Source organism: Ochotona princeps, chromosome 6 (assembly GCF_030435755.1).
Source record: "Ochotona princeps isolate mOchPri1 chromosome 6, mOchPri1.hap1, whole genome shotgun sequence".
Lineage (NCBI taxonomy): Eukaryota > Metazoa > Chordata > Mammalia > Lagomorpha > Ochotonidae > Ochotona > Ochotona princeps.
The window spans coordinates 71,753,333-71,780,000 of NC_080837.1; the positions used below are offsets into that span (position 1 = coordinate 71,753,333).

Below are 26,668 nucleotides of genomic sequence, written 5' to 3' on the forward strand. Positions count from 1 at the left end.
GGACCCTGAAACCAAGTAGGAGACTTGAAAGAAGCTCCGGCTTTCGGATCAGCTCAGCTCTGGCCTTTGCAGCTACTTAGCAAGTGAACCAGCAGAGGGAATACCCTTCACTTCTCTTTGTAAATCCAGCTTTTCAACAAAATGTCAAACAGAAAAACAAAAAGAAAATTGTAATGAAAATTCAAGTCCAGCTCTAGCTTTCTGAAGGCTGGCCCCTGCCCCCACTGCCTTGGGAATTTGCATTCCATGTGTCAATCTTCTCTGTGGGCAGGGAGAAGGGAGGAACTCAAATTAGGGGGTGGGAGGAGGGCATTACAGAAATTGGTGTTAAGGCTTTTAAAAACCACGGAAGGAAAGAACCAAAGTAGATTCCTACATAAGTCACCTGATCCAGGGGTTGTATTGGCTAATGTAATGGGCTAATGATGGCCCAGAATTTTCTCTGCCCCTTGGGATTCATAACGCCTTCTGGGCGATGTAGCCATAATCCCGTTCCCTGGTGGTGTTGGAAACACAAGTCTACCTTTCCACAAACCTCTTTCCTTACCTTGACAAAGGGTGTTACCACTGCCCACCTAGGCCCAGGAGCCCGAGGCGGCATCTGCATGCTCTCATGTGGTCCTTTATTGGAGAGTCAGATATAGAGAGGAGAGACAGAAATATCTTCCGTCTGATGATTCACTCCCCAAGTGATCCCAATGGTTGGTCGGTACTGTGCCGATCTGAAGCCAGGAGCCAGGAACCTCCTCCAGGTCTCCCACATGGGTGCAGGGTCCCAAGGCTTTGGACCGTCCTCGACTGCTTTCCCAAGCCGCAAGCAGGGAGCTGGATGGGAAGCGGGGCCACCGGGATTAGAACCAGTGCCCCACTGGAGAGCGTGGGCTGGGATAGAGACAGACACGACTAAGCAAGGCTACAACACCTGTGCGCTGCATGTGGACTAGATCAGGGCCGCAGCATCAGCTGGCAGAAGCTGGCACTGGGGACTAATTCTGTCGAGTCAAATCACAGGACCACCTAAAGAGTGCATAAACCGGGACAGAGAGACCTGGGAGGGAAAAAGTGGGTTCCCCCTTCTTGGGTCACTATTCCCGTGGGAGGGCATGAAAACTAGGACGGGGGCTGGGATGGCTAGATAGAGAGGTACTCAACAATATCTGTGAGGGCTGGATGGTTGAGTTGGTTAGATAAAACTAAGCTTTAATACCCATTGACAAGTACCAGAGCCAAATGGGATGGGGGACAGATTGGTCTTCTGCTACACATACTGGCAAACCAGGGTAGGGGGCGGTCTGGTGGGGGTTATTGTGGGTCGCCCCAACTAGGCTGCAGCTCCCACTGGTTGATGTAAGGGCCGAACCAGACTGGACTGCAACACCCATTGGTTCCAGTGCAACTCGGGACTGAAAACAGAACCAACACAGCAATTGCAACCACCAGCTGATCAGGGTGATGGACTGTGCCGGGCCCTGTGCTTGCTAGAACATACAAGAAACTAATCTGGGAATACCTCAAAGTACCTTTGGAGATCTCCCCACTTGAACTGCTGGACTCAGAATTCTAACCAAGAAAAGACAGAAGACAGAATAGGACAATCATTCATCTCAGCTACATGTTGGCAGCGAAATATGGGACAAATGGAGACTTCATGATGGACCATATCAATCAGTGGACCACCTCATCGAGCGAAACTGGCAGTGACTCATAACTGGAGAACTATTAACTCCACTTGAGCACATATCTCAGAGCATGCCCCACATCCGGGACTTGGGGTGGGCGGGAAACCAGGTGGGGCTTCTCCCTCAATATCCCCCTTTACCTCAGATACATGATGGAAACAATATGGACATAATAGCATTGCCCACCTCCCTATCCCCCTGAACCTTTTTTTTTTCTTTTTCTTGTTTTTCCTTCAACTATAGTTAACTATGTAAAGATTGTCAACAACAATACAATAAAATGGATTAAAAAAAAAAAAAAAAAGGACCAGTGCCCATATGAGATCCTGGCATGTGAAAGGTGAGGACTTTAGCCACTAGGCTACCGCTCTGGGCCCTTTCACTTGGTCTTATCCAGTCAGTTTTAACATAGTCAAATAGGATTAGAAAAGCAAGGAAAGAGCTTGGCAGCGTGGCCTGGTGGCTAAGGTCCTCGCCTTGATCCCATATGGCCGCTGGTTCTAATCCTGGCAGCTCCACTTCCTCTCTGTCTCTCCTCCTCTCAGTATATCTGACTTTGTAATAAAAATAAAAAAATAAATCTTTAAAAAAAAAAAAAGCAAGGAAAAACCTCCTTTATTGCTTTCAAAATAGACCTTCTGTCATACCTGAATGGTGCCCCAAAGTTTAGGATTTATTTTTGAGAGAAATCATATTCTTGAAAACTTCCAACCAAAAAGAACTTTCAGGTAGGTGACTTTCATTTGAGTCCCCAATGCACCCAGCACAGTGCCTGGCACCCAACAAGACCATTTGCTGAATATTTTAGAAGGCAAAACTTCAGACCCATTCATTCTTCTGCTATATGTTAGTTTCTGAAGCTCCTTGAAATTTCTGCCTGTTGCTGTGCGTTTCAGAGGACACATCTTAGCGTATGACATTGATCAAGAACAAAGCATTGGATGTTAAACACACCACAGTATCATTCTGGCTAGGCCCTCATTTCTCAAATTCTGAATAGTTGCCTTGCTTACTTTTAAAAATAGCACGCAGGAGGCATTTGACGTCATGTTTTCTTCATTTAAGGATTGTCACTCACAAGGAATTATCCTTTAGGTCAAAATGTACTTGGAGCATCTACAGTTACAGGTACAATTCCAGCTGTTCCTATGCTGGGCTCGTGCACACTTTCAAGCCAGCTTCGCGAGAGGCAATGAACAGTAGCCTCAGGCTTTCTTAAAGCCTTTCAGAATAGGATAGATGTTTTCAAATGCTTCATAGATTTCAGAACGTTCTTTGGCACCTACAAAAAAAAAAAAATCCCTAGTTTACACAATCTAATGTAAAAATGCCAAACTGTTCATAATACTGAGATTTTTTTCTTGGGTCATTTTCGATTTTTTTTTTTTTTTATTTACTTGGGAGACACACAGCAAGAGAGACCTCCCCATGTTCTGGTTCCATCCCCACCAGATGCCCACAAAATGCAGGACTCTTGTGTGGTGGTTGGAACCCAGGCACTTGACCCATTCGCCATTGCCTCTCAGGATCTGGGTTAGCAGCAGGTTAGAGCACGAAGTGGAGGTGGGTTATCAAGCTCGGGTGCTCTGATGTGGGCAGTGGAAGTCTGAACCAGCAGCATATCCACCAGGCCAGCTGCCTGCGCCTCCGATGGGTTTCCATAGGAATGCCCCTCTAACTGTACCTGAGAGATGAACTTTTCTTTGGGTATAGAATTTGGCAACCTCAGCTGTATTCTCACAAAACCCGCACCCTGGAGCAGAGGGGTCTCTGGGAATCCCAAGGTGTGGGTGTGGCCTCCAGCCGCACAGTGCTCAGTGGGAACAGGGAATGTTTATCTGGAAGTGTGCCAGGGACAGGGTCCCAGAGTGACTCCCTCAGCGCCTGGGGAGCCCCTAGCAATGAGCCAGCAGCACTTCCTGCTGCCCACTCATCTCTGGTGGCCAGCTTGAGGTCCCCACCCCTCATAGTGACTACAGATTGAGACAATATGGAGAAAACTTTTCTGGAATTTTCAATGTATAGATTATTAGGGGCAAAAATTGTATCACCGTCATACTTCACAGATTTCAAGGGATCTAAGTAAATCATAATAAGTTGTAGAATTTAGAAGGCTACAGCATGACTCAGACAAGTCTCTGCTCTGGGGAAACCTTATCAGTCTGTGCCCATTCATGGCTTGTCATCAGCTGCCACCTTCAGGCCATGGGCTGGTCCCCTGAGGACTCTCTGCAGCATCAACTATAGGACACTCACCTGCCACCTTCGCCAGTGAGAAGCAGGAAAAAAAGAGGTTAGTGAGACTAATGTAAGAATTGCTAATCTGAAGAGAAATGAAAAGTTGCTTCCATTGATGTTCCCAAGAGCTGTCAAGTTAGAAGGGAGGGAGGCATTAGGGAGAGAAGAAAATTGTCCCTGGCTTAATTATGGGACTGGGAAGAAGAAATTCGACAGCAGGACCAGCAGGTTAGAAAAGAAGATGGAAATCAGGATTTGGGGTCAAACTTTGTCGTAAAGGAAAAAAAAACTGAGCAAGAATAAGGAGAAATCAGAGCCCTTGTGTGTCGCTGGTGTAAAGTGGTTAGGCTGCCACGCACAACACCTCAGACAGGTATCATGACCCACCCATCCGCTTCTGGGTAAACACTCCTCCAGGTTAAAAATTGGTGCTGATGGGCCCGCCAGCGTGGCCTAGCAGCTAAAGTCCTCGCCTTGAAAGCCCCGGGATCCCAGATGGGCACCGGTTCTCATCCTGGCAGCTCCACTTCCCATCCAGCTCCCTGCCTGTGGCCTGGGAAAGCAATCGAGGACGGCCCAATGCCTTGGGACCTTGCACCCGCGTGGGAGACCTGGAAGAGGTTCCTGGTTCCCGGCTTAGGATCGGCACACACCGGCCCGTTGCGGCTCACTTGGGGAGTGAATCATCGGATGGAAGATCTTCCTCTCTGTCTCTCCTCCTCTCTGTATATCCGGCTTTCCAATAATAATAATAAAATCTTAAAAAAAAAAATCGGTGCTGAAATCACACCTGCCACGTGCGATAGCCAGACCATGGTGGAGCGCTGCTCAGCTGAGAGAGCAATGCAGAACATGTGGTATGTCCACACAAAGCATACTCTGAGCCGAGAGTCAGGACAGACACATGTTGCCACATGGACAAACCTTAGAAACAGACCAAGGAGAGCATTTAGACATAGAAAACCACCACCTCGCCTGTGATGCCATGGACAAGAAACATCCAGAACACGTCAGTCCACAGTGAGGGGACTGCAGGGAAACTGCTTACCAGCACTGCGGTTTTATTTGGGAGTGTGGAATGTTCTAGAACTAAATTGTGGAGGGTTCCCAACACACAATGCTAGAAATGGGCCACAGTGCTGTTGAACTCTAAAATGGGTATACCTTTATCATATGAATACCACCTCAAGTTAAAAAAAAAGTAGTAATATTATATATTTTAATATTTATAATTAAATAATTAAATGATAGTATTTAATCATATGTGTAAAATATAGTAACAAATCAAACATGGAGTCCTCCACTCAAATAGCGGAGTGGGAGGAAGGTGAATCATACACCCCAGAAGTCTGGTGCTGTTTGGTGGGGAGGAGTATGCAGAAACCCCGAGCCTTGGCACAGCTTCATTGCAGCCCCAAAATGCTAAGATTGTTGTACAGGGACCAAGCAGTGAGCTGGGGGAGCCAGTCATGGAAGGGCCATCGTGAAAAAACCTGCCTTTGTGTTTACTGGCTTCTGTGGCTTCTGGACACATCTGTCTGGAGCAGCCTTTTAGTTGACAGTAGGACATGACAGGGCTAGCAAGCAAGCAAGCAAGGCTAATTCAGAAAGCTGGTGGAAAATGGGACCAACAGTTGATTTGAGTGTGACACATGTTTGAAAATGCATGCATTCATGTTAGTGGCCTGGGGAAAGCAGTGAAAGATGGCCCACGTCTTTGGGCCCCTGCCACCATGTGGGAGACCTGGAAGTGGCTCCTGGCTTTGTCCTAGCTGTCACAGCCATCTGGGGAATGAAATCAGTTGATAGGTCTGTCTCTCCCTCTGACTTTGAAATAAACAAATGAATTTATTTTTAAAAAGGACGTACTCTATATAGCTCTGTGTGATGCAGTTTAAGGCAATGTGGCGTAAACAGATAACAGCACCCACAATAACGATTATTCCTCACTTCAGTAGTCTCCTCCGCAGCAGAAGCCGAATCAGGCCCCTCATCCACAGAAAGGGCAATCCACAACTTGTAAGAATGAAGAAATTGAGATCTACCTATTCTGGGTGATTAATACCCATTTTCAGAAGACATATTGCATAGCATTCCCAATTTTGCAGCAACAATAATCCCTTGCTGTGGTCATTTGAAACTTCTAGCAAATGTGGCCTGAAATATTTTGTTTTGTTTTTAATCAGGGTAAGTAGAAATGCTGATCTTATCTGAGGATTTTAAAGCAAACCCCTAACAGAAGCTTAGCCTGTGCTTCGCAAATTGCACTTTTAGTAAGACTGATTATGTTGGACTAAGGAGCCTCTCCACAGCAAAGAAACAATCAACAGAGTGAAGGCACAATGGCAGAGTCAGGACTGATACCCAGAATGTAGAAGGAACTCCCCAAACTCAACCAAATAGGCCAATGAGATGACAAGACCCCTCACAAAAAGACAGTCACATGGTCAAGACATGGTGAGAAAATACTCTCCACCATCAGCTGGCAGAGAACTACAAATCCAGCCATGACAAAGGGAGGTTGTTGTAGCACAGTGTGTTAAGCTGCCGTGTGTGGCACCTTCATTCCACATGGGAGTGGCTGCACAGAGTCCTGTCTGCTTTCAATCCATCTTCCAGCTAATGTGCCTGGGAGTGTATCAGCAGATGACAGCCCGAGAGTCTGGGCCTCTCAGAAACCAGGCTGCAGTTCCTGCTTGCCTTAACCTGGCCCAGACCTGACTGTGATGCCTGTGTGGGAAGTGAACCAGGGGACGGAAAGGATTCATTTTCATGTTCTCTCTCTTTGCCATTCCACTAAAAACAAAATGGAGCTTCACCTTCCCCTAGTCAGACTGGCTATCATCAAAACAGAGAACAATAGCAGATGCTGATGGGGATGCAGAAGCTCCGAGGCCCTGTGGCGAGAACAGAAAAGAACACAGACATTACAGGAAACCAACAGTGCATCTACTGTGGGACTGATCTGTCATGCTTCAGGCAGTTTATATAAAGTAATGAAATCAGCAAACCGAAGTGGTACCTACACCCTCGCGTTTACTGCTGTGCTGGTCACAACACTGGAGATGTGGAATCAACCAAACTGAGTTTCCAGAGAAGATCCCAAAGTCACAGGACTAACCTGACTTGAACCTTAACCACTGAGTATACATTTTGAGTGATCACATTGAACTCTATAAATATGTACAATTAGAGTCAGTTTTAATAAGTCAGTGATCCAGCAGAGTAATCATCTTTAAGATTTCAGCAGACTCAGCCAAATTGATAAATCAAAAACCAAAGGGGCAAAAAAGTTTTTATACACATTATTCACAAAAGATTAAATGCTATTTACTGGTTACCTTAAAAACATGATAGATTTGGGAGGCTGGCACTGTGGCATAGTAAGTAAAGCTGCCGCCTGCAGGGCCAGCATCCCATATGGGCAGTGGTTCAAGACCTGGCTGCTCCACTTGCTATTTAATTCCCTGCTAATGAACCTGGGAAAGCAGATGGCCCAAGTTAGGTCCTGTGCCCACACAGGAGATCTAGAAGGAACACCTGGCTCCTGGTTTCAGACTGACCCAGCTCTGGTCATTGCAACCATTTGGAGAATGAACCAGCAGATTAGATCTCTCTCAGAATCTCTCTTTCAGGGGGCCCGGCGGCGTGGCCTAGCGGCTTAAGTCCTCACCTTGAACACTCCGGGATCCCATATGGGTGGTGGTTCTAGTCCCATCCAGCTCCACTTCCCATCCAGCTCCCTGCTTGTGGCCTGGGAAAGCAGTCGAGGATGGCCCAAAGCTTTGGGATCCTGCACCCCCGTGGGGGGACCTGGAAGAGGTTCCTGGTTCCCGGCTTCGGATTGGCAAGCACTGGCCATTGCGGCTCACTTGGGGAGTGAATCATCGGACGGAAGTTCTTCCTCTCTGTCTCTCCTCCTCTCTGTATATCTGACTTCATAATAAAAAAAAAAAAAATCTTAAAAAAAAAAAAGAATCTCTTTCAGTAACTCAAATCTTAAAAAAAAAAGTGATAGGGGCCTGGCGTGGTATCCTACTGGCTAAAGTCCTCACCTTCAATGCGCCAGAATCCCATTTGGGCGCTGATTCTAATCCAATCAGCCCTGCTTCCATTACAGTTCCCTGCTTGTGGCCTGGGACAGCAGTCCAGGACAGCCCAAAGCCCTGGGACCCTGTACCCGCGTGGGAGATCCAGAAGAGGCTCCGGGCTTCTGGCTTTGGATTGGCTCAGCTCCGGCCGTTGGGGTCACTTGGGGAGTGAATCAGCAGACTGAAGATCTTCCTCTCTCTCCTCTTCTCTGTATATCTGACTTTCCAATAAAAATAAACTTTAAAAAGTGCTAGATTTCTATTTCTGACTATCACTGAGTTTAAAGAAATAAGATAATCTTCACTTGTACACTTGAAGCTTTTTTGCGTGTCATTTTATTTTTTTTTAAAGATTTATTATTTTTATTACATAAGTCGAATATACAGAGAGGAGGAGAGACAGAGAGGAAGATCTTCCATCCGATGATTCACTCCCCAAGTGAGCTGCAACGGGCCGATGCGCGCCGATCCGAAGCTGGGAACCAGGAACCTCCTCCAGGTCTCCCACGTGGGTGCAGGGTCCCAAAGCTTTGGGCCATCCTCGACTGCTTTCCCAGGCCACAGGCAGGGAGCTGGATGGGAAGTGGAGCTGCCAGGATTAGAACCGGTCCTCATCTGGGATCCCGGGGCTTTCAAGGCGAGGACTTAGGCCGTTAGGCCACGCCGCCAGGCCCGTTTGTGTCATTTTATCTTGAAGGCTGAGGATTTGGTAAAGGATACTCAAATGCATTTTGAGTAGGAATGCATGATCTAGAATTATATTGTATAATTCTTTAAATGGATTAGGCAATTGTTTTTGGATTAGGCAATTTGTACTAAGAAAAAATCGGACCTTAAAGCAGTCATATTCTTTTTTTTTTTTTAAAGATTTATTTTTTATTTTTTATTACAAAGTCAGATATACTGAGAGGAGAGACAGAGAGGAAGTGGAGCTGCTGGGACTAGAACCAGCAGCCATATGGGATCAAGGCAAGGACCTTAGCCACTAGGCCATGCTGCCAAGCCCAAAGCAGTCATATTCTTAAACGTTCCTGAGCATCCAAATAAAAAAATAATTATCACATCAAAAATAAGCGAAGGTCAGTGGCATTTATAAGTGGTGAATAAGCAAGGAACATTGACGGGATCTGACTACATAAGAACAAGTCTGACTCACTACCACGTTAGAATAGGGGTCAGCAAACATAGGAGTGCTGAACAAGGCCAACCCACTCACTAACCTGCAAGAGAAAATTCTACAAAGTGGTTGCCAGAGGGTGCTAGGACAAGCTAATGTTCAGAGCCGCTCTCACACCATGCTGTCAGAGTTGCATTGTGATAGATGCAATCCACAAAGCCTAAAGTATGTATGACTTTCATCTTAGAACATTGTGCGGGCATTAGACGCCTTGAAGAAGAGTTCATAGCAATGTGTTAAGCTGGGTGTGTCATAGCTGCTAATACGAAAATGGAGAGATGAATGCCAAAAAAAACCCCAAAAAGGTTGCTGTTTTAGGTATTGGCTGGACAAAGCTAAGGAAACGCAAAGTACACATGGAACATACTTAATTTTATGAAGGTCAGAAGATAATCTTACACCTTACCTGTCAACACAACTTTCCCAGACACAAAGATAAGCAACACAATTCTTGGTTTCACCATTCTGTAAATAAGGCCAGGAAACAGTTCAGGTTCATAACTGTTAATACACAAAAGGAAAATGTTAACAATAGTACCATTCATTTAGTTTTCTATAACACTCAAGACCCAGAATGTTAAGCTGCCTACCAAGCAGTTTCAAGTCAGTGTTAATTTTACCAAAAACCTTTCAGCTAACTTGATAAAAGTAGGATCTCAAGTGTCTTATGTAAAGTTTTGTACTAGTGAATGATAATTTGGGGTTATCATTTCCTTTCAAAAGCAAGCTTTCCTAAATTATTGCAAATTAAGGAAGCTCAGGGCATCATATTGACTGTGTTAAGATCTTGTCAGATGAATGTTCTTTATCTTCCTTAGGCTAGGAAAGTCTACCAGCAAGAGTGTGTGCACATGTTTTTCTGGATTTTCCAAGTTGCAATAACAAGTCCATTTTGAATACATTATAAACGCTTCGATGTTTGCTTCACAGATAGCTCTAAAGCAGTTTTTGATGACTGCTCTTGGTGTTAGGATAGGTGCTGTACAAAGAAAGAAAACTAAACCCCCAGCTTTTTAAACTCAGGATTTGTTCCTGTGAATAGTAGTCCGCTGGTGTTTGCTCCCAATTGGAAGCTGTTTCTCCATGGAGCAAAGGGTGATGGAACGTAAGAGTTGCTTTTGCACCCCTGAGGCCAAAGGAGGAGGCAGAATCTGGAAAGAGGAGGGGGACAGACTGAACACAAGCCGGGAGGAATGTAGCAGCAGCTGGGGAGTGGAAAGAAAATGCTTCTCCAAGCAACAGCTGAAGGAACAATGGAGCGCTGTGGTGCCTGTGGGTCTTTGCAGTTCAGTGGGCAGAGTCCACGAGGCAAAGCTTCATTCGGTTCTGCAATAAGTAAGATCTCCCCAACCCTCACCACCAGCAGAGGTGAAACCTCTTTTGGGCTAATTTGTGGATTGGCAGTAATGCCCTCAAAGGGCAAAGGTCAAGAAAATGCAGGCTGGCATGAAGGGAGAAGACTTTCACTTGACCTTCCAGCTCAACCTAGATGGAAAAAAGACTCTAGGGTATAAATGGTGAATGGTGTTTCGGTTCCAGAAAACATGAAACTTTAAGGTTACCAGCATAATAAGCTCCCCAATTAAAGAGATTTTTAAAAAATTATTTTCTGCTTCATTTGAAATAAAGGTTGAGGTAGGGAAAAGAGTAGTTTGGTTAGGGATGGAGACTATCAAATGTTTGCCAGTTGCCTGGCCAATTTAATTTTAACTCATTCTTTGAATCAAGGTGTTACTTCTCCCAGGGAGCCTTCCTTGATCTTCACCTGCCCCCAGTTTTAGTAAATACCCTGTTGGTTCTACAACACCTTGAGGGGCTTTAACATGATACCTGTCCTCTCTCATGACTATAGTTGATTAGTTTCTATCAGACAGCAAGCTCTGTATGAGCAAGGGACTGTGCTTTATCACTAATGATCATCGCCCTAGCATCTGCTACTCGGTAGTCACCTAGATTTTATTCATTTAGGCAATATGTATTATCAGGTGATTTTTAAATTAAAGATTTAAGGGGAATGAGAAAAAAAATGCTCACAGAAAACCGTGAAGGTGATTACGGCATAGAAAGAGAAGGTGCTGGGCAACACAAGGCTAACACTTGTCACTATTAACACACTTATTTTTAGATGTTAATGTACATTTGCAGAATCTGTGGCCCTAGGTGAACTTCTGGTTTTCACACAAGGTGCATGGGTCCAGGGAACTGTAACTGACCTGGGCCATGGCTTTCCACAGAGCTATAGGCAACTAAAGAGAGGCCTCGAATTAAAGATAAAAGCCTACTGCGAAAGAGGTGCTTGAATGCTCCCAATATCAACACCATGTGCATCGAAGTCCTAATCCATCACCTGAGGACAAAGGTCCCAAGGAAAGCATTAGGGGAGACAAGAATGAGGCTAGAAACAGAATATACAAAGCAAGCTTCCTGACCGGGTTAAAGTAAGTAAGTAAAAAGCTACCTGAGGGGCTAGTATTGTGGCACAATGAGCTCAAGTTGCTGCTTAGGACTTACTCATGTCAGAGTGCTGACTTGAGTCCTGTCCCGCTTCTGATCCAGCTTCCTGCTAATGTGCCTGGGGATCAGATGATGGTCCAAAGGGAGACCTTGGTAAAACTTCTGGCTATTGTGGCCATTTGGGGAGCTAACCAGGGCATGGATCTCTCTCTCCTCCTTTCCTAGTTCATGCTGCCTTTGAAATAAAGAAATTGCAAATTTAAAAAAAAATAGTAAAAGAAGTTGGAGGTTATAAAATTGACCCAAAAGATAGATAAGACTGGACAGGCCCACTTTAGCCAGTGTAAAACAGCGCATTTGATGATGAATTCTTATCCCGCCCTAATGGTCATTTTCTCTTTCTGAAGGTGGCAGTAGTGGCAAGAAGCACTTCTACTCTGGACTCAAGACAACGTCACTGGTAGAAAAGAAGTGAAAGGAGACTCAGGGCATTGCACGCATCACCCTCAGCCGGCCAGAAAGCAGAACTCTGTCAGCCTTTGACTAAGACACACACCTTGGATTTCAGGCAAAGCTCCTTCCTTGGCTTAGGAAAAAAATCTGTTCAGAAACAAACAAAAGGGGGTTGGGGGTGCTGGAGGGCCATGGCCTGGGCATCAGGAAAATAAGATGGCCAAGTATTGAGAGACTCTCAAGGATGGAAGGTTTACTGCCACTCTACAAATTAGCTCAAGATTGAAGAAAAAGATCTCAGTTTTGTAAGATGGGGGCATATTCTAGGCATTCAATAAGCACATGTTGGGGGGAAAAGGAATGCAAATGAGGAAAAGAAAATGTAACTAAGAAACATAAATGTTCCCTCATGCATATCCTAAAAGGTAAGAAATCAACTAAGAATTTTTGGCAGAAAAATTGCAAAATGACTTTTGACTTCTGTTCAGATCCAAGGTAAAAGGAAATACAGGTCCATAGGTCCATCCCTGGATATTAAGCCTAAAGACTGCTCTGTGGTTGAGAGAAGGTAAAACTATCAGAAGGAAATAAATGACTCAAGCTCAAGTTTGAACAAAAAGATCCAAGAACTTGGCATTGTGGTGCAGCCAGTTAAACTCGGGTCTGGCACACAAGAATCCCTTACTGGAAATACTGGTCACGTCCCAGCTGCTCTGCTTCTGCTCGACTCCCTGATAATGTGCCTGGGAAAGCAGTGGGATGGCCCAAGTGCTTGGGCCTTTGTAACTCACACAGAGTTCCAGACTCTTCAGCCTGGCTCAGCCTTGGCTCTTGTAGCCACCTGGGAAATGAACACTGTCTCTCCCGCTCACTATGTACCTCTGCTTTTCAAATAAAGAAATCCATATTTTACAGAGATGGAATTTGAGAGCACCTGGGCTTCTCCTTGGTCCAGTGCCTTCCGCCAGAAGTGTATTCCAGAAGAGGGAGAGATCAGTCAGTCTCCCTCACTGTGACAGGGATTATAACTGCACACAAACAACAAACTTCCAGCCAAAAAAGGCAGAATCAACATAGGCTTTCAGAGAGCAGGTGATGGTCATTCTTATTGCTTTTCAATCTTTGCAGCCTTTTCCTACTCACCTAACCCATTCTCATGTTCCTTTCCTTCTTTCCCCATCATCATCACAGTCTTTTTCCCAAATCTATAGGTCAGCATGTAGGCCTCTGGCCAGCAACACTGACATTCCCTGCAAGTGTTTTAGTACTGCAAACTCAAGAAAGTCCTCCAACGTTTCTCATGCTATCCAGGTCATTACTATACAATTTCAGTTTCAAAGCTGCTATTTCCAAAGTGTTCCTATAGCATCACCCAGTGAGGACAGGGGCACAAGATGTTAGTCTGTGTGTTTTCTGTGTTCCTGCCCTGCCCCACCTGTGAGCAGCCACACCTGCTCTGTAAGATCCACATGCAGCTTGGGGGGCCCAAAGCTAACGTGCTGCAAAGCTCGACCCCTGCAGCCACCATACCTACTGAACTGCTGATGGGTTAGCACCAAGCCCTCCAGCCGGATGGGAAATCGCACGTCGCAGCTCCCGACCATGTTCTGGATTTTAAAGTCGAGGAATCTGGCAGGGTACCCGAGCTTCTGCACCACGCGGGCATACTTCCTTGCTGCAAGTCTAGACTGCTCCTCGCTGGGAAGGGACACATAACGTTGACAGGCATCCCAAACCCTGGGCCCTTCTTACTGCTCATGTGGTACTCACATGCTTCTCAACTCAACTTTTCCCTCTCATACCGCAAGAGTGTGTGAGGAAAAGGCTGCACCTTCTTGAACGCCTGGCGCAGTCTCCTACAAGGGGCACTTGTGGAATTGAACTGGAAATGAGTTTGTCTCAGTTTGTCACTCCCCACACGGGAGGTACATTGCCTCTTATTATTTAAGGTTTTATTAATTTTCTTGGAATGGCAGATTTACAGAGAGGAGAGACAGAAAGATCTTCTGTCTGCTGGTTTACTCCCCAAGTAGCCCCAATAGCCGGAGCTGAGCTGATCCAAAGCCAGGAGCCAGGAGCTTCTTCTAGGTCTCCCACATGGACGCAGTGTCCCAAAGCTTTGGGCCATCCTCTGCTGCTTTCCCAGGCCACAAGCAGGGAGCTAGATGGGAAGTGGAACAGCTGGGACATGAATCTGTGTCCATAAAGGAGCCTGCACTTGGATAGAGAGGATTAGCCAACTGAACCAACATGCTGGCCCCTATTTCTGCCTTTTAAGTGCTACGTAAATTTTCAGTACTGCTCTGGGTTAGGGGAGACAACTTATTTAACCAGCCTTCCAGAGGAAGTTCCCAAAATTCACCAAGTTTGAGAACCAGCCATCTGATCTTAATGACACACTATTTAGGTGGGAAAGACCTCAAGACTAACTCAGACACATCCAAAAAGCACAGCCAGGAACACAGATATGTGCTAAGTAGCACAGACCTACTGTCAGGGGCTGAGGTCTTTAAGGGACAGTGCTCCAAAAAGACAACCTGCCAGATTTTACTCAGAGTTTCTCACACACCTTACATCCAGCCCAACCCAGAAGGAAACTCATCCAGCTATGTAGTTGTGTCTCCCATCTGTCCTTTTCCAACCCTATATCCATGTCAGAGAATAAAGTCCGGAGACTCAGGGCTTCGTTTTGTCATTTTTCTTTTCTTTAACTGTTTCAGCCAAAATCAAACAGGTCCCAGCACAATGGCTCCATTTGTTAATCCTCCCCCTGAAGCTCTGGGATCCTATATGGGCACCCATTTTGTGTCCTATAAAACGTCCTTTTGGGCCCAGCGGCATGGCCTAGCGGCTAAAGTTCTCGCCTTGAAAGCCCCGGGATCCCAGATGGGCACTGGTTCTAATCCCAGAAGCTCCACTTCCCATCCAGCTCCCTGCTTGTGGCCTGGGAAAGCAGTTGAGGACGGCCCAATGCATTGGGACCCTGCACCCGCGTGGGAGACCCGGAGGAGGTTCCAGGTTCCCGGATTCGGATCGGCGCGCATTGGCCTGTTGCGGCTCACTTGGGGAGTGAATCATCGGACGGAGGATCTTCCTCTCTGTCTCTCCTCCTCTGTGTATATCTGGCTGTAATAAAATGAATAAATCTTTAAAAAAAATGTCCTTTTGTGCCCCACAAAATGAAACAGTGAGTGGGCAGGGGTGACACCTAGGGAAGGAATCAGGTCATCCCCACTTCTGAGTAGTAAAATTCCAACTACCTGACAGCAGGGTTGGCATTGTAGTTCAGAGTTGGTTAAGGCCATGCCAGCACCCCATACAAGAGTGCTAGTTCAGTCCTGTCTGCTCCACTTCCAAGTCAGCTCCCTAATAGTGCTCCTGGGAGAGCACAACATGGCCCAACTGCTTGGGCCCTTGCAGCCATATGGGAGCCCTAGATGGAATTCCAGGCTCCTGGTTTTGATTTGGCCCAATCTGGCCCATCTCTGGCTATTGCAGCTATGTGGGGAGTGTCCAGCAAACAGGAGAGCTCACTGCCTTTTGAATGAATCAGTGCTATAAACAACATACTCTCAAAAGCCAGGCCAGCTTGGACTTGCTGGCTTGAACCAAAGAAGTGTCTGGTTCTATGTATATAGCTCCTTCCCTAACACTGTTCCTGCAGTAATTACTTTATTACTGACTTCCTGGAACATTTGATTCTCCCTACCCACTTCTAACCACAGAAATGTCCTTTCCAGCAAAGCCATGTTGCTGAGTGAGCAATGAAACAGTTTTCATTTTTAATAACTACATTTTGCTTAAATGATCCATTATCTTTCCCATAATTTTAGTAAGTGAATTTTGAGACCATGTGTAGTCCTGTAGTTCCCTGGAATAGAAGCTCCGATTATCACGCAGAAGCTTCACTAATAATCCAAATGTGTTCAGTGTGCAAACATTAGAAAAGTAAAAACCCCTGAAGCCTCATTACTAGTGATGGTAATCACTGAAGTTGGACCTTCCACGTTTTTGCTATGCAAACACAGCTATTCTTTACTTTCATATTACAACCAAAGAGGATCATTTTTTATACATTTTTGGAGATAATATTACTATCTCTTTTACTAACCAAATTTTCATAATGGGGCCTCGTGCAATGCCTCAGTTGGCCAATCCTCTCCCTTCAAGCTCCAGGATCCCATATAGGTGCTGGTTCATGTCCCTGCTGCTCCACTTCCCGTTCAGCTGCATGCTTGTGGCCTGGGAAAGCAGCAGAAGATGGCCCAAAGCTTTGGGACCCTGCACCCATATGGGAGACCTGGAAGAAATTGCTGGCTCCTGGCTTCAGATTGTCTCAGCTCTTGCCATTGTGGTCACTTGGGGGAGTGAACCAGAGGATGGAAGATCTTTATTTCTGTCTCTCCTTCTCTCTGTAAATCTTGCTTTCCAATAAAAATAAATAAATCTCAAATTTTCACAACTCACTTTTGCAGACTCAAAAGACTGATGTATGTTTGGACAGTAAGTACCTCATTTTCTGAATTCACTGTTCAAGTTCTTACTACTAAATTCTAGGAGCAAAATAGATTCAAGCAAGTTAAGATATCGATGAATGAGTGATATAAGCATATTTTTCATGAAAATTGGACAATAAGCCTACAGTTCATTTACTTTCCATACTCCAACATAATGTAATGTGATCATCCTTGCAATTCAACATTTGTGTATGTTACTAGTGCAATTTTACTTTGTGACTTAAAATTAAAGTCCTATTGGTAAATGCTTAACTTCACTTTCCTTGATTTAGATAATGCGGAAACACACACCTTTCAGACTTCTCATCCAAGTGTCTAATAGTCACTTAAACATGAAGGCTTCTGGAACCAGGGATTCACCAACTCATAGAAGTACAGAAACATACTTAGTCATAGATGACACAACAACAGAGCCAAATTTGATATGTAGAAACATGTGGGGAACTGGGACAAGAATAGATTTTTCCATAAATGTACCAGGGCATGGACTAATCAAAGTAATTATAGCAAAATCAAACTTGAGACCCCATTTGTCCATTTGAATTACAGACTCAGTCCTTCAGTCACACGCTGAATATGTCAATCATTTATAGAAAGATCTAGATGCTTCAAAATGCCAACTGTCCTTTCCCTATTACTAAGGAAGACCTGAAAAAATCAGAAAAAAAATACATGGAAGTCACCATTTGCATAATATCATGGACAGGGAATGCCTTCCTAAGCATGAGACGCCAAAAACCATGAAAAAATGCTCTAGATGGAATTAACACAAAAACATTTAAAATCTCTTTAAAAAACACAAAACAGCATAAAAAATAACCTGAAAAATTTTACAGTATAGCATGGGGAAAATAGTTAAAATACAAAAGATGATCAACAAGAGGCAAATATCTCCATAGGATATTAGGCAAAAAAAAAAAAAAAAAAACCAGTCAGCAATTTGCATGCTTACGAACAGCTACTCAATCTCACTAGAAAATGAAACAACTTTTTTCTTTGCCAATTATTTCAGCAAATGTGGAAAAGAATATGTTGCCAGCTGGTGTTCCTAAGAGAAAACAGACACTCGGGAAATCTCAAGAGCAAAGGGGATCAGCGTTGTGGCATAGTGTGTTAAGCCCCCTTCTGCAGCTCTGGCAATCTACACGCTCATCAGTTGGAGTTCTGGATGCCCCCCTTCCAATCTAGCTCTGTGGTGATAGGCTGGGAAAGCAGCAGCAGATGGCCTAAGTGCCTGGACCCCCCATACTCAACGTGGGAAACTCAGAAAAAGCCCCTGGCTTCAGCATGAGTAAGCTTTGACTATTCTAGCCACTCAAGGACTGAACAGAATGAAGAACTATCTCACTCTATTTCAAATAAAACAAACAAAAGTCTTAAAAAAAAATAAAGCAACTGGCAGAGCCTTTCAGGACAGTTTGCTCCCTGTCATTAGGACTCAGAGAGTGGAGGTTCTGACCCTTGCTTGTCGGAGAAAGGCCACACTTGCCGTGGGCACAGGGCCTCCTTATGCAGCTGCATGGAGAGCCAGCCTTCCGGGGCACCCCCTGAAGGCACACGCGCAAGGCCAAGAGGCATCCAACATCCCTTCTTTCCAAAGTCCCGCCCACAGCGACTTCTTCCCCAGGCGCATGGCCTTTTTTCTTAAAAACAAACGGCAGCAGCCAAGTCTCTTGGGTGTAGTGGGGCGAGCCGCCTGTGAAATGTGGGGTGTAACTCAAACTTGTGAGGACTGAGGGTTTTTCTCCCAGGACTGGCATCTGATGAAGTCAACTCCGTGGCAAGGGAGAGCCTTGGGCTCTGCGTGCTGCGCACGGTAGCACGCTAACCGCACTCCCTGGTTTCCACACAGGCCTGTGGGGCAAGCATGGAGGGAGGCTCCTCATACCTTTTGGCGCCCGTGCAGACCATTTTCCCGGAGCTAAATATGAGGGCTGTCGTCCTGGGCTCTCGGATCCTCATGATCACTGCGGCAAACCTCTGGATACAGAGAGCCAAGAGCACAGTCAGCCTTGGCCGGGGCTTACCTCTCTTCCGGTCGGGAAAACGTGCTGGAAATGAAAGCGATCATGGACATCGAGGCTGGATGGGAGAGCATCACTTCTGGGTCTAGTCCTTCCTCAGTGAGTGACAAATAGTTATGGGACTGGCAATGTGGTGAAGCCTCTGATGCTAGTGCTCCATGTCAGGTCCTGCTTGACTCCTCGGCTTCCCATCCAGCTCCCTACTAATGCAAACTGGGAAAGCAGTGGAAGATGACCCACACATGGGTTCCTGCCACCCAAGAGACAGATTCTGAAGGCGCTCCTGACTCCCAGCTTCAGGCTGGTCTAACACTGCAATCAGCTGGGGGAGTGAAGCAGTAGATGGAGCTCATTGGCACTTGCGCACTTGGTTCACCCTCCCCAATGATCCTGTCTGGACTGGACCAGGTTGAAGCCAGGAACTTCATGCAGGTCTCCCACATGGGTAGGACTCAAGCACTTGGGTTACTTTCTGCCTGCCTTCCCTTGTAAATTGTCAGTGAGCTGGGTCAGAAGTACAGCTGCCAGGACTCCACTCAGACCCACTGCACCATAACACAGGCCCTTTGGGGGGGTCTCAAAGGACAATCCCTTAACAGTAGTGTGGAAAGCCACCCAGGTGATACTGATGAGCTCTAGGAGGGAAAGGATTGGTCTACCACAGGCATTCATGACCTGCTTTTCCTCCTGGTCCCCTCCCTCTTCCTGGTTCCCCTGCTCTTCTTCCCCAAGCCCCTTCCCCAACTAAGCTGAGAAGGACTGTGGGCTGGGTACCATGAGAGATGACCCAGGCTGGGACTGTGCCACAGCTCACCTCAAAGCCAGACAGGCATGTTTCCTAGTTGAGGGGTCAACCATAAAATCGTTCTTGAGGGGATCAGCACAGTGATGTATGGGCACCAGTTCAAGTTCCAATTGCTCCACTTCTTACCCAGTTCCCTGTTAATGTGCTTGGAAGAGTAGTGGAGGATGGCTCAAATCCTTGGGTCCCTGCTACCCACTTGGGAGACCCAGAAGAAGCTCCTGGCTTTGGCTTGGTTCAGTTCTGGCTGTTGTGGCCATTCAGGGAGTTAACCAGTGAATGGAAGAGTCTCTCTCCGCCTTTCTCTTCCATTTTGAAAGTTGTCTGTCATGAAAGAACTATGCATGGCTTCAGGAAGTTTTTGCACCAACATTAACTGATGTTTCCCAGAACTGTCAGAGGTAAACACTTAATCCATACATGCAAAGACTTTGGGTTCCTATTAAAGTGGCCCTTTTAAGACTCACTCCTAAGTCCTCCACCACCTAAGCCCCATGCACTTTATTGCAGTAGAGGGCACATCTTCACTCATCTTTGCACTCCTAAGGGCAGAGGCTGGCAAATCATTACATGTTGATTGGATTGACAAATCCAGTCCCTCTAGGTCACAAGCTTTACTTGGCCTTGATGGGACATAGAGAGAATGGATTTTGTTAAAACCTTACAATTAGTAGAAGCTTGAATTTCACATTGTGGTTTTTTTTTTCAAGTCAGCCATCTCAGATAAGAGAAATTGCAAATGGAAAAATATACAAATACTAGCTAGGTGGGAACACATTTAGAAAAAGCTCTTTTTTTTTTTCTAAAAATAGGAATGGCATTTTAAGAAAGTGAAGATCCCATTAGGCAGGCTACAAGCAGTCACACTGAAAAAGGTTTTTGAATCACTAGGAAAAGCTCTTCACTTCCATGAACTATTCAGCAACAATTGCTTTATTCATCTTAGAGAATGAAATTATTTTTGTAACTTCAAAACAGTGGCACCATAGTGAAGACTTTGAGATACCCAAAGCTTTTCTGCCTACATTTAAAAAGCAAAATCACAAAAGAACGGGTCAGTCTCATGAGCAGATGAAGCTAAGTCAATCTAAGGAGCAGCTAGCCATTGAACAAAGTGTTGACAAGTCTTACCTTTGGGTTATATTCTGCATTTTTTGCATGCAAAGCTATTTTCTTCAGATCCAATTTACAGGCCAGGTTGACAGTGGAAACTATATTCCTGACAGAACAAGTCAGCTTAGATGTAAAGAATTAAGAAGACAAAACAACCACCTGAGCTCCTCACTTTATAAGTTATCCCTTAGCAATTCCCAGGGTGGGGGTGGAGGGGGGATTGGGTGCTATCTCCATGGTGGGAACACGCAGAGACTTGGGCCCTGGTAAGACGTGAGAATCCCAACCTGAAATACTCAAATGGCTTTTCACTAAAGTTTCACAACTGGGTGACTCAAGTTATGGTTTAAATTGCTTCTAAAACTATGCCTGGAAATAGAAACCATAATTTTGAACCAATTTTCACACTGAATTCAATTTTCCATCTTTCTATTCTTTGTGTTTATCTAACCCTAACCACAATTTTCAGCCAATTCACTGAGTTACTAAAAACAATACAATGCTCCAAGAACGTATCTATTAATCCTAAACCTCATCTTAGGGGAAGCAAGAATGTCTAAACTCCCAGTCTGTCAAGAACGAATAAAGAATAATGAAAGCAAAAATTCTGTCCCCTACATTCCTATCTTGGAATTAGTTGACACCCCAAAGCTTCATTCCATTTAAAACAAAAGAAATGAAACTCAACTTACTGTAGTTGAGGCACAATTCCAGAACATTCTGTGACAGGGGTCATCGGCATCATGGGAGTTATGGATGCCAAAGGCAAGGGGTCGGAGCCAGGTTTCTCAGGAGAGGGATGGTGGGAGTCAGTCCCACCAACCTGCAGCAGCTGTGTGTGGGGAGCCAGCAAACGGTGGCTCTCGGGACCTAGACGAGCACCCTGCTCACTGGGTGACGGCAACCTGCCTGGCTGTTGATTTTCACAACTTTCTTCCATTTCCAGCTTGCTTGGAATGACTGACTGGCCTTCATTGTCTTGGGTCAGTTCATCTGGTAAGAAGCTAAGATCCACAGAGGGAAAGTTCTCAGCTGCTTCTTCGCAATCTTCAGGATGCAGGTGGAAGGCAGCCTCTGGATTGGATGGGTTGGGTACGTACACATCGTAAGGTACCACTGGGCTGAATGGGGGAGCCATGACAGGGATGAGGCCATCCTGGGCAGTTCCCAAACACACACATACACAGAGAATAAAACAAACAGAACAGCAGGTTATGGGGCCGGCACTGTGGCTCAACAGGCTAATCCTCCACCCTGTGGTGTTAGTATCCAATATGGGCAGCTGGTTCGTGTCCTAGTTGCTCCACTTCCAATCCAGCTCCCTACTTATGGCCTGGGAAAGCAGTGGAGAATGATCCAAGTCCTCAGAACCCTGCATCCATGTGGACGACCTGAATGAAGCTCCTGGCACTGTGGCCATTTGGGGATTGAACTATTGGATAAAGACCTATCTCTGTGTAAATCTGCCTTTCAAACAAAAATAATCAAGTTACACCCAAGGGGCTACAGTGGCAAATGGGCATTGTGCTCAGTGTGATGGACAATTCAAGAATCCTTATTTGAGACTATGTCAAAAAGACCAAGAACAACATTGGATTAAAGATGCATTTGGGGACAAAAGTGTTAAAAATCCATGTGTCATGTTTTCAGAACACATTTCCTGTGAACTCTCTGAAGGCCTTTCATGTTTATGCCCTGCCTTTTTCTATAAAGTATTGATAAGATGCTAGTGAATGTGGCCACTGCTGTGATACAGAGGGTAAAGTCACTTCCTGTAGTGCTGGCATCCCATATTAGCCCTGGTTCAAGTCCCAGCTGCTCCAGTTTCTGGCTTTGGATCAAGCTAGCTCCCACTGTTTTGGACATTTGAGGGAGAGAACCAGCAAATCACTTTCCTTCTCTTCCTCCCCACCCCCACAGCCTTTCAAATAAATAAATCTTAAAAAAAAAAAAGATTCTAGAACAGGTTTACAGTACCTTGGACAGTATTTCTGGAAATTCTCCTGAAAGACATTTACAAAGTGTCTTTCCTACTTCAGTTAGATCTCTTATCATTTGCACTCTCTAAACCCAACAGAAGCATTGAGCAGTCATGACTGAGTATACTTAGAAAAGAATGGATTTCCTGTGCAACTTAATTGGTTTAAGCAATTCTTATTGTTTAAATTCATACTTCAAAGAACAAGTGAAGGCAATTTAAGATAGTCTTGATTAGATTTGGTAATAACCCATGGTTATTCCTTTCAGAAAAAGGAGAGGTTAAGATGTTCTAGGTATGCAAATTCTTGATAGAAGTGGCCAGTGCCCATACGGCTATTGGTTCAAGTTCCAGTTGCCCTTCTTCCAATCCAGCTCCCTATGAATGGCCTGGAAAAGTATCAGAATGGCCAAGTCCTTGGGTTCCTGCCACCCATGTGCCTTCAATTTAGTCCAATCCTGGTCATTGTGACCATTTGTGGATTATGAGTGGATAGAAGATATGTCTTTTTTTCTTTTCACTCTGCCCTCCAAACTTTTTTTTTTAAAGATTTATTCATTTTATTACAGCCAGATATACAGAGAGGAGGAGAGACAGAGAGGAAGATCTTCCATCCGATGTTTCACTCCCCAAGTGAGCCGCAACGGGCCGGTGCACGCTGATCCTAAGCCGGGAACCTGGAACCTCTTCCGGGTCTCCCACGCGGGCACAGGGTCCCAATGCATTGGGCCGTCCTCGACTGCTTTCCCAGGCCACAGGCAGGGAGCTGGATGGGAAATGGAGCTACCGGGATTAGAACCGGTGCCCATCTGGGATCCCGGGGCTTTCAAGGCAAGGACTTTAGCCGCTGGGCCACGCCGTCGGGCCCACAAATAATTTTTTTTTAAAAAGTCATAAAAAGTCATAAGACAAAAGCAATGAGACATGTTTAAAAATTATGATAGGCAAAGTTATAGAAATTTAAATGGCCAAGAAAGTTGAATACATCCATGTACTGTATTTCCAGCCCTGCTCATAGCCTGTTACCCAGCTCCTGGGGCAGCAGCTATGGTGAAGTTCATGGACTTCATTCTGGAAAGACCTAGAACTTGGCACACGCATGACCACTTGTTCTGCCCAGTTTGCAGGCTTGGATTCCAGCTTTTACACACTGCTTTCCACTTATCTGGTCCTTTAGATGATCTTGTTCCTGGTAACTTGTCACAGATATGCCACATTCCACTTTCCTATTGACCTTGGCTATATACATTAGACAAAATTCATGTGCCTCAAAAAGTTCCTGGAAATGGAATTTTAAAATTTGGGTATAACAAACAAAAACCTTAAAATCCACGCATATGAAAAGTTCATGAAAAATAAATTTCACGAAAACACTAAGCACAGATTTCAAAAGGGTCTTGCACCCAAATGCATCTTCTAGTTCTGTTTCCCGTCACCTTGAGATGCCCCTGCAGCCTGTCTGGCTGGGTCCTACGGAATTGTTCTGTTCCTGTAAATCCAGCAGATGGCAGAGGCGACTAACTGTTCCCAGAAACACCTAGAAAAATGAAACTGTTCTCTTGGAATAAGATTGCTTTAAGATTTCAATTTCATTTTGAATTTTACAATCCCCTGGAGGACCCTAAGGAAAGTGGAGTGGGGACCGTGACTGTGGGTTCTGATCCCCCTCCACAGTTCCTCTGGCTTTTTGGGGTCCTGGCCCAGAAGGACTCTCCTTAGGGCATTAAAGCTCTCACCAAGGAGGCCACAGTTCAGTAAGATGTTCACTAGTCCCAGAGCCTGGACAGTCCTGTGCGGGTCACGTACAGGAGTATACTGGGAGCAGTTAGGTTTACTGTGGTCGCTACCTCCTTGGACTTGAGTCTAAGAAAAAATGTTAAAAGAGCCTGGAGATGCATCCAGGTCTCCCGCTTGGATGGTAGGGACCCAGGACAGGCACAGGAGCTGGGAGCTGGATCAGAACTACAGCAGACAGCTCTTGAAGGGATACTAATAGGGGGTGTTTGCATGACAAGTGGCAGCTTAACTTGCTGTGCCAAAATGCCAGCCCCAGAAACATCTTTTTTTGTCAGGTTTTTCAGAATCGTCATCTTTCCCAGAGCCTTTCTGCATTAAATCTGTGTTAAATGCTACAGACTGCCGTCATTGTCTTCAAAAAGTACCCGCAGGAAGAGTTGCTCACCTGCCTTTTTTTTTCCTCCAAGGGCAGGCATTGTGGCACAGCATGTAAAGCCACTGCCTGTAATGGTGTCATCCCATATAGGCTCTGGTTTCAGTCCCAGATGCTCCACTTTCCAATCCAGCTCCCTGCTAATGTGCCTGGGAAAGCAGAGGAAGATGGCCCAAATGTGTGGGCACCTGCCATCCAAATGACAAACCTGGAAGAAGCTGTTGGGACCATCTGAGGAATGAATCAGCAGATGGAAGGTCTGTCCCTCATGCTGCAACTGACTCTAAATAATTAAGTAAATAACTCTTTTTATTTTTTCAGAAAGAGAAAGGAAGAAGGGAAGAGAGGGAGAGAGCGGAAAAGGGGGTTATCTTCCATCCACACTGGCTCACTTCTCTAATGACTGCAATAGCTGGAGCTGAGCTGATCTGAAGCCAGGAGCTTCTTCCAGGTCTCCCATGTTGGCGCAGGGTCCCAAGAACTTGAGCCTTCCTCCGCTACTTTTCCAGCCCATAAGCAGAGAGCTAGACAGGAAGTGGAGCAGCCAGGACTAGAACCAGTGCCTATGTGGGATGCTGGTGCTGCAGGCTGAGGATTATCCTGTTGAGCCATTGTGCCAGCCCGCCCCCCTTTCTAGTACTTCTTCCTTTACCACAATTGACTCTTACACACACACACACACACAGACTTCAAGCAGTTGTTAAACATAGTAGGAAGGTGCAGGTTACAGCACCTGTTCTAATTGGAATCTTAGGTTTCAGTTCCAGCTCTGGCTCCCGATCCTGCTAATAGGCACCCTGGGAGGCAAGAGGTCATGGGTCTAGTGGTTGAGTCCCTGCCGCCCATGAGGGAGATTGGGATTGAGCTGTTAGCTCCCCACACCTCTGTCATTGCGAGCATTTGCGGAGCAAACCTGTGCAGGTGAGATCTGTTTCTCTGACCCCTTCCAAGGGGGTGGGTGGGGGAACCCTCTAAGGGTAATTAGCTGAAAGAAGCCTCAGCTGTCTCTGCCTGCTGGCAAAGCCCGTGACCACCAGTTGTACTAGGTAGTTGGTTTCTGGAGGCCTCTCAGGCTGCCACCCCTCAAAGGGCAGCGTCAGTCCCCCAAAGATGCCCTTTTTTTTTTTTTTTTTTTTTTTTTTTAACGGAGGAGGAACGACCGGTCTAATCTGGCTCTAGAAGCACACCAGAGCGGGCTGCAGTTGGGCATCGCTACCGGAGGCAGGTTTCCGCCCTCTAACACGCTGAAAGGACGGGTAACCGAGCCCACCCCTTAGTGTGGCCATGAACTATAAGAGTCATGACCGAGGCAAAGCCCTTGGAACACAGGACTTAGCACTCAGAAACTAGTCCAGCGGCGCGGACCCCGATTCTGGGCCAGTAGCGGCGGCTTCCAGGCTCACCTGGGCGGCACACCGGTCCAGGTAAAGCTCCAGGTATGTGTCCTCCTCCATGGGTAGAGGTCCCGCTGGTGGGGGCAGGTACACTGCGACTCCGACAAGCAGCTACGGAAGCTGTCCACATCCAGGTGCAGAGGCCACTTATCATCTCCTTGGGGCCGGGCGGGGGCCCAGGGCATGAGGAGGCACAGGTGCCGCAGTTTGGGCTGGGAGAGGCGTGGCCAGCAGCGTGAGCTGAGGCCAGCGGGCCGTGGGGGGCGACGGGTGAGGGGGTGGGGGTGTTACTCTTCAGGACGTGCAGGCCTTGCTTCTGGAATGAAACTACGTAAGGAGAGTCAACCTGAGTTCTCTGCATACGAGAAAACAACGAAGTGGGTTTTGTGAAAAATTTATTGAGAGAGAGCAAGAGAGAGTTCATCCATAGGTTAATTTCCCAATGTCTGCAACAGCAAGGGTTGCGTCTGGGTCTCCCACCTGGGTGGCAAGGGGCCTGAGTGCTTGAACCATCATCAACCGCCTCCCAGGGTGTGCCTTAATAGGAAACTAGAATCAGCAGTGGCCGTGGGACTTGA

General features: G+C 46.0%; 1 protein-coding gene across 1 annotated transcript; it reads right to left on the reverse strand.

The window, feature by feature from the left end:
• Positions 1-2,830: 2,830 nt before the first annotated feature.
• On the reverse strand, positions 2,831-26,150 carry TBPL2 (TATA-box binding protein like 2). Its single transcript, XM_012926882.2, has 7 exons — positions 26,100-26,150; positions 21,241-21,704; positions 20,567-20,654; positions 18,498-18,589; positions 13,623-13,790; positions 9,592-9,686; positions 2,831-2,961 (listed from the first exon to the last, which is right to left on the reverse strand). Exons 1-7 carry the CDS (start codon positions 26,148-26,150, stop codon positions 2,885-2,887), a joined length of 1,035 nt encoding a protein of 344 aa, XP_012782336.2. The 3' UTR covers positions 2,831-2,884.
• Between the last annotated feature and the right edge of the window lie 518 nt (positions 26,151-26,668).

Coding starts and splice junctions, on each gene's coding strand:
- TBPL2 (XM_012926882.2), bottom strand. CDS start 26,150: ATGGAGGAGGACACATACCTGGAGCTTTACCTGGACCGGTGTGCCGCC. Junction 20,655..21,240: donor GGAATTGTGCCTCAACTACA/GTAAGTTGAGTT, acceptor TTGTTCTGTCAG/GAATATAGTTTCCACTGTCA. Junction 2,962..9,591: donor TGGGAAAGTTGTGTTGACAG/GTAAGGTGTAAG, acceptor TTTTTTTTGTAG/GTGCCAAAGAACGTTCTGAA.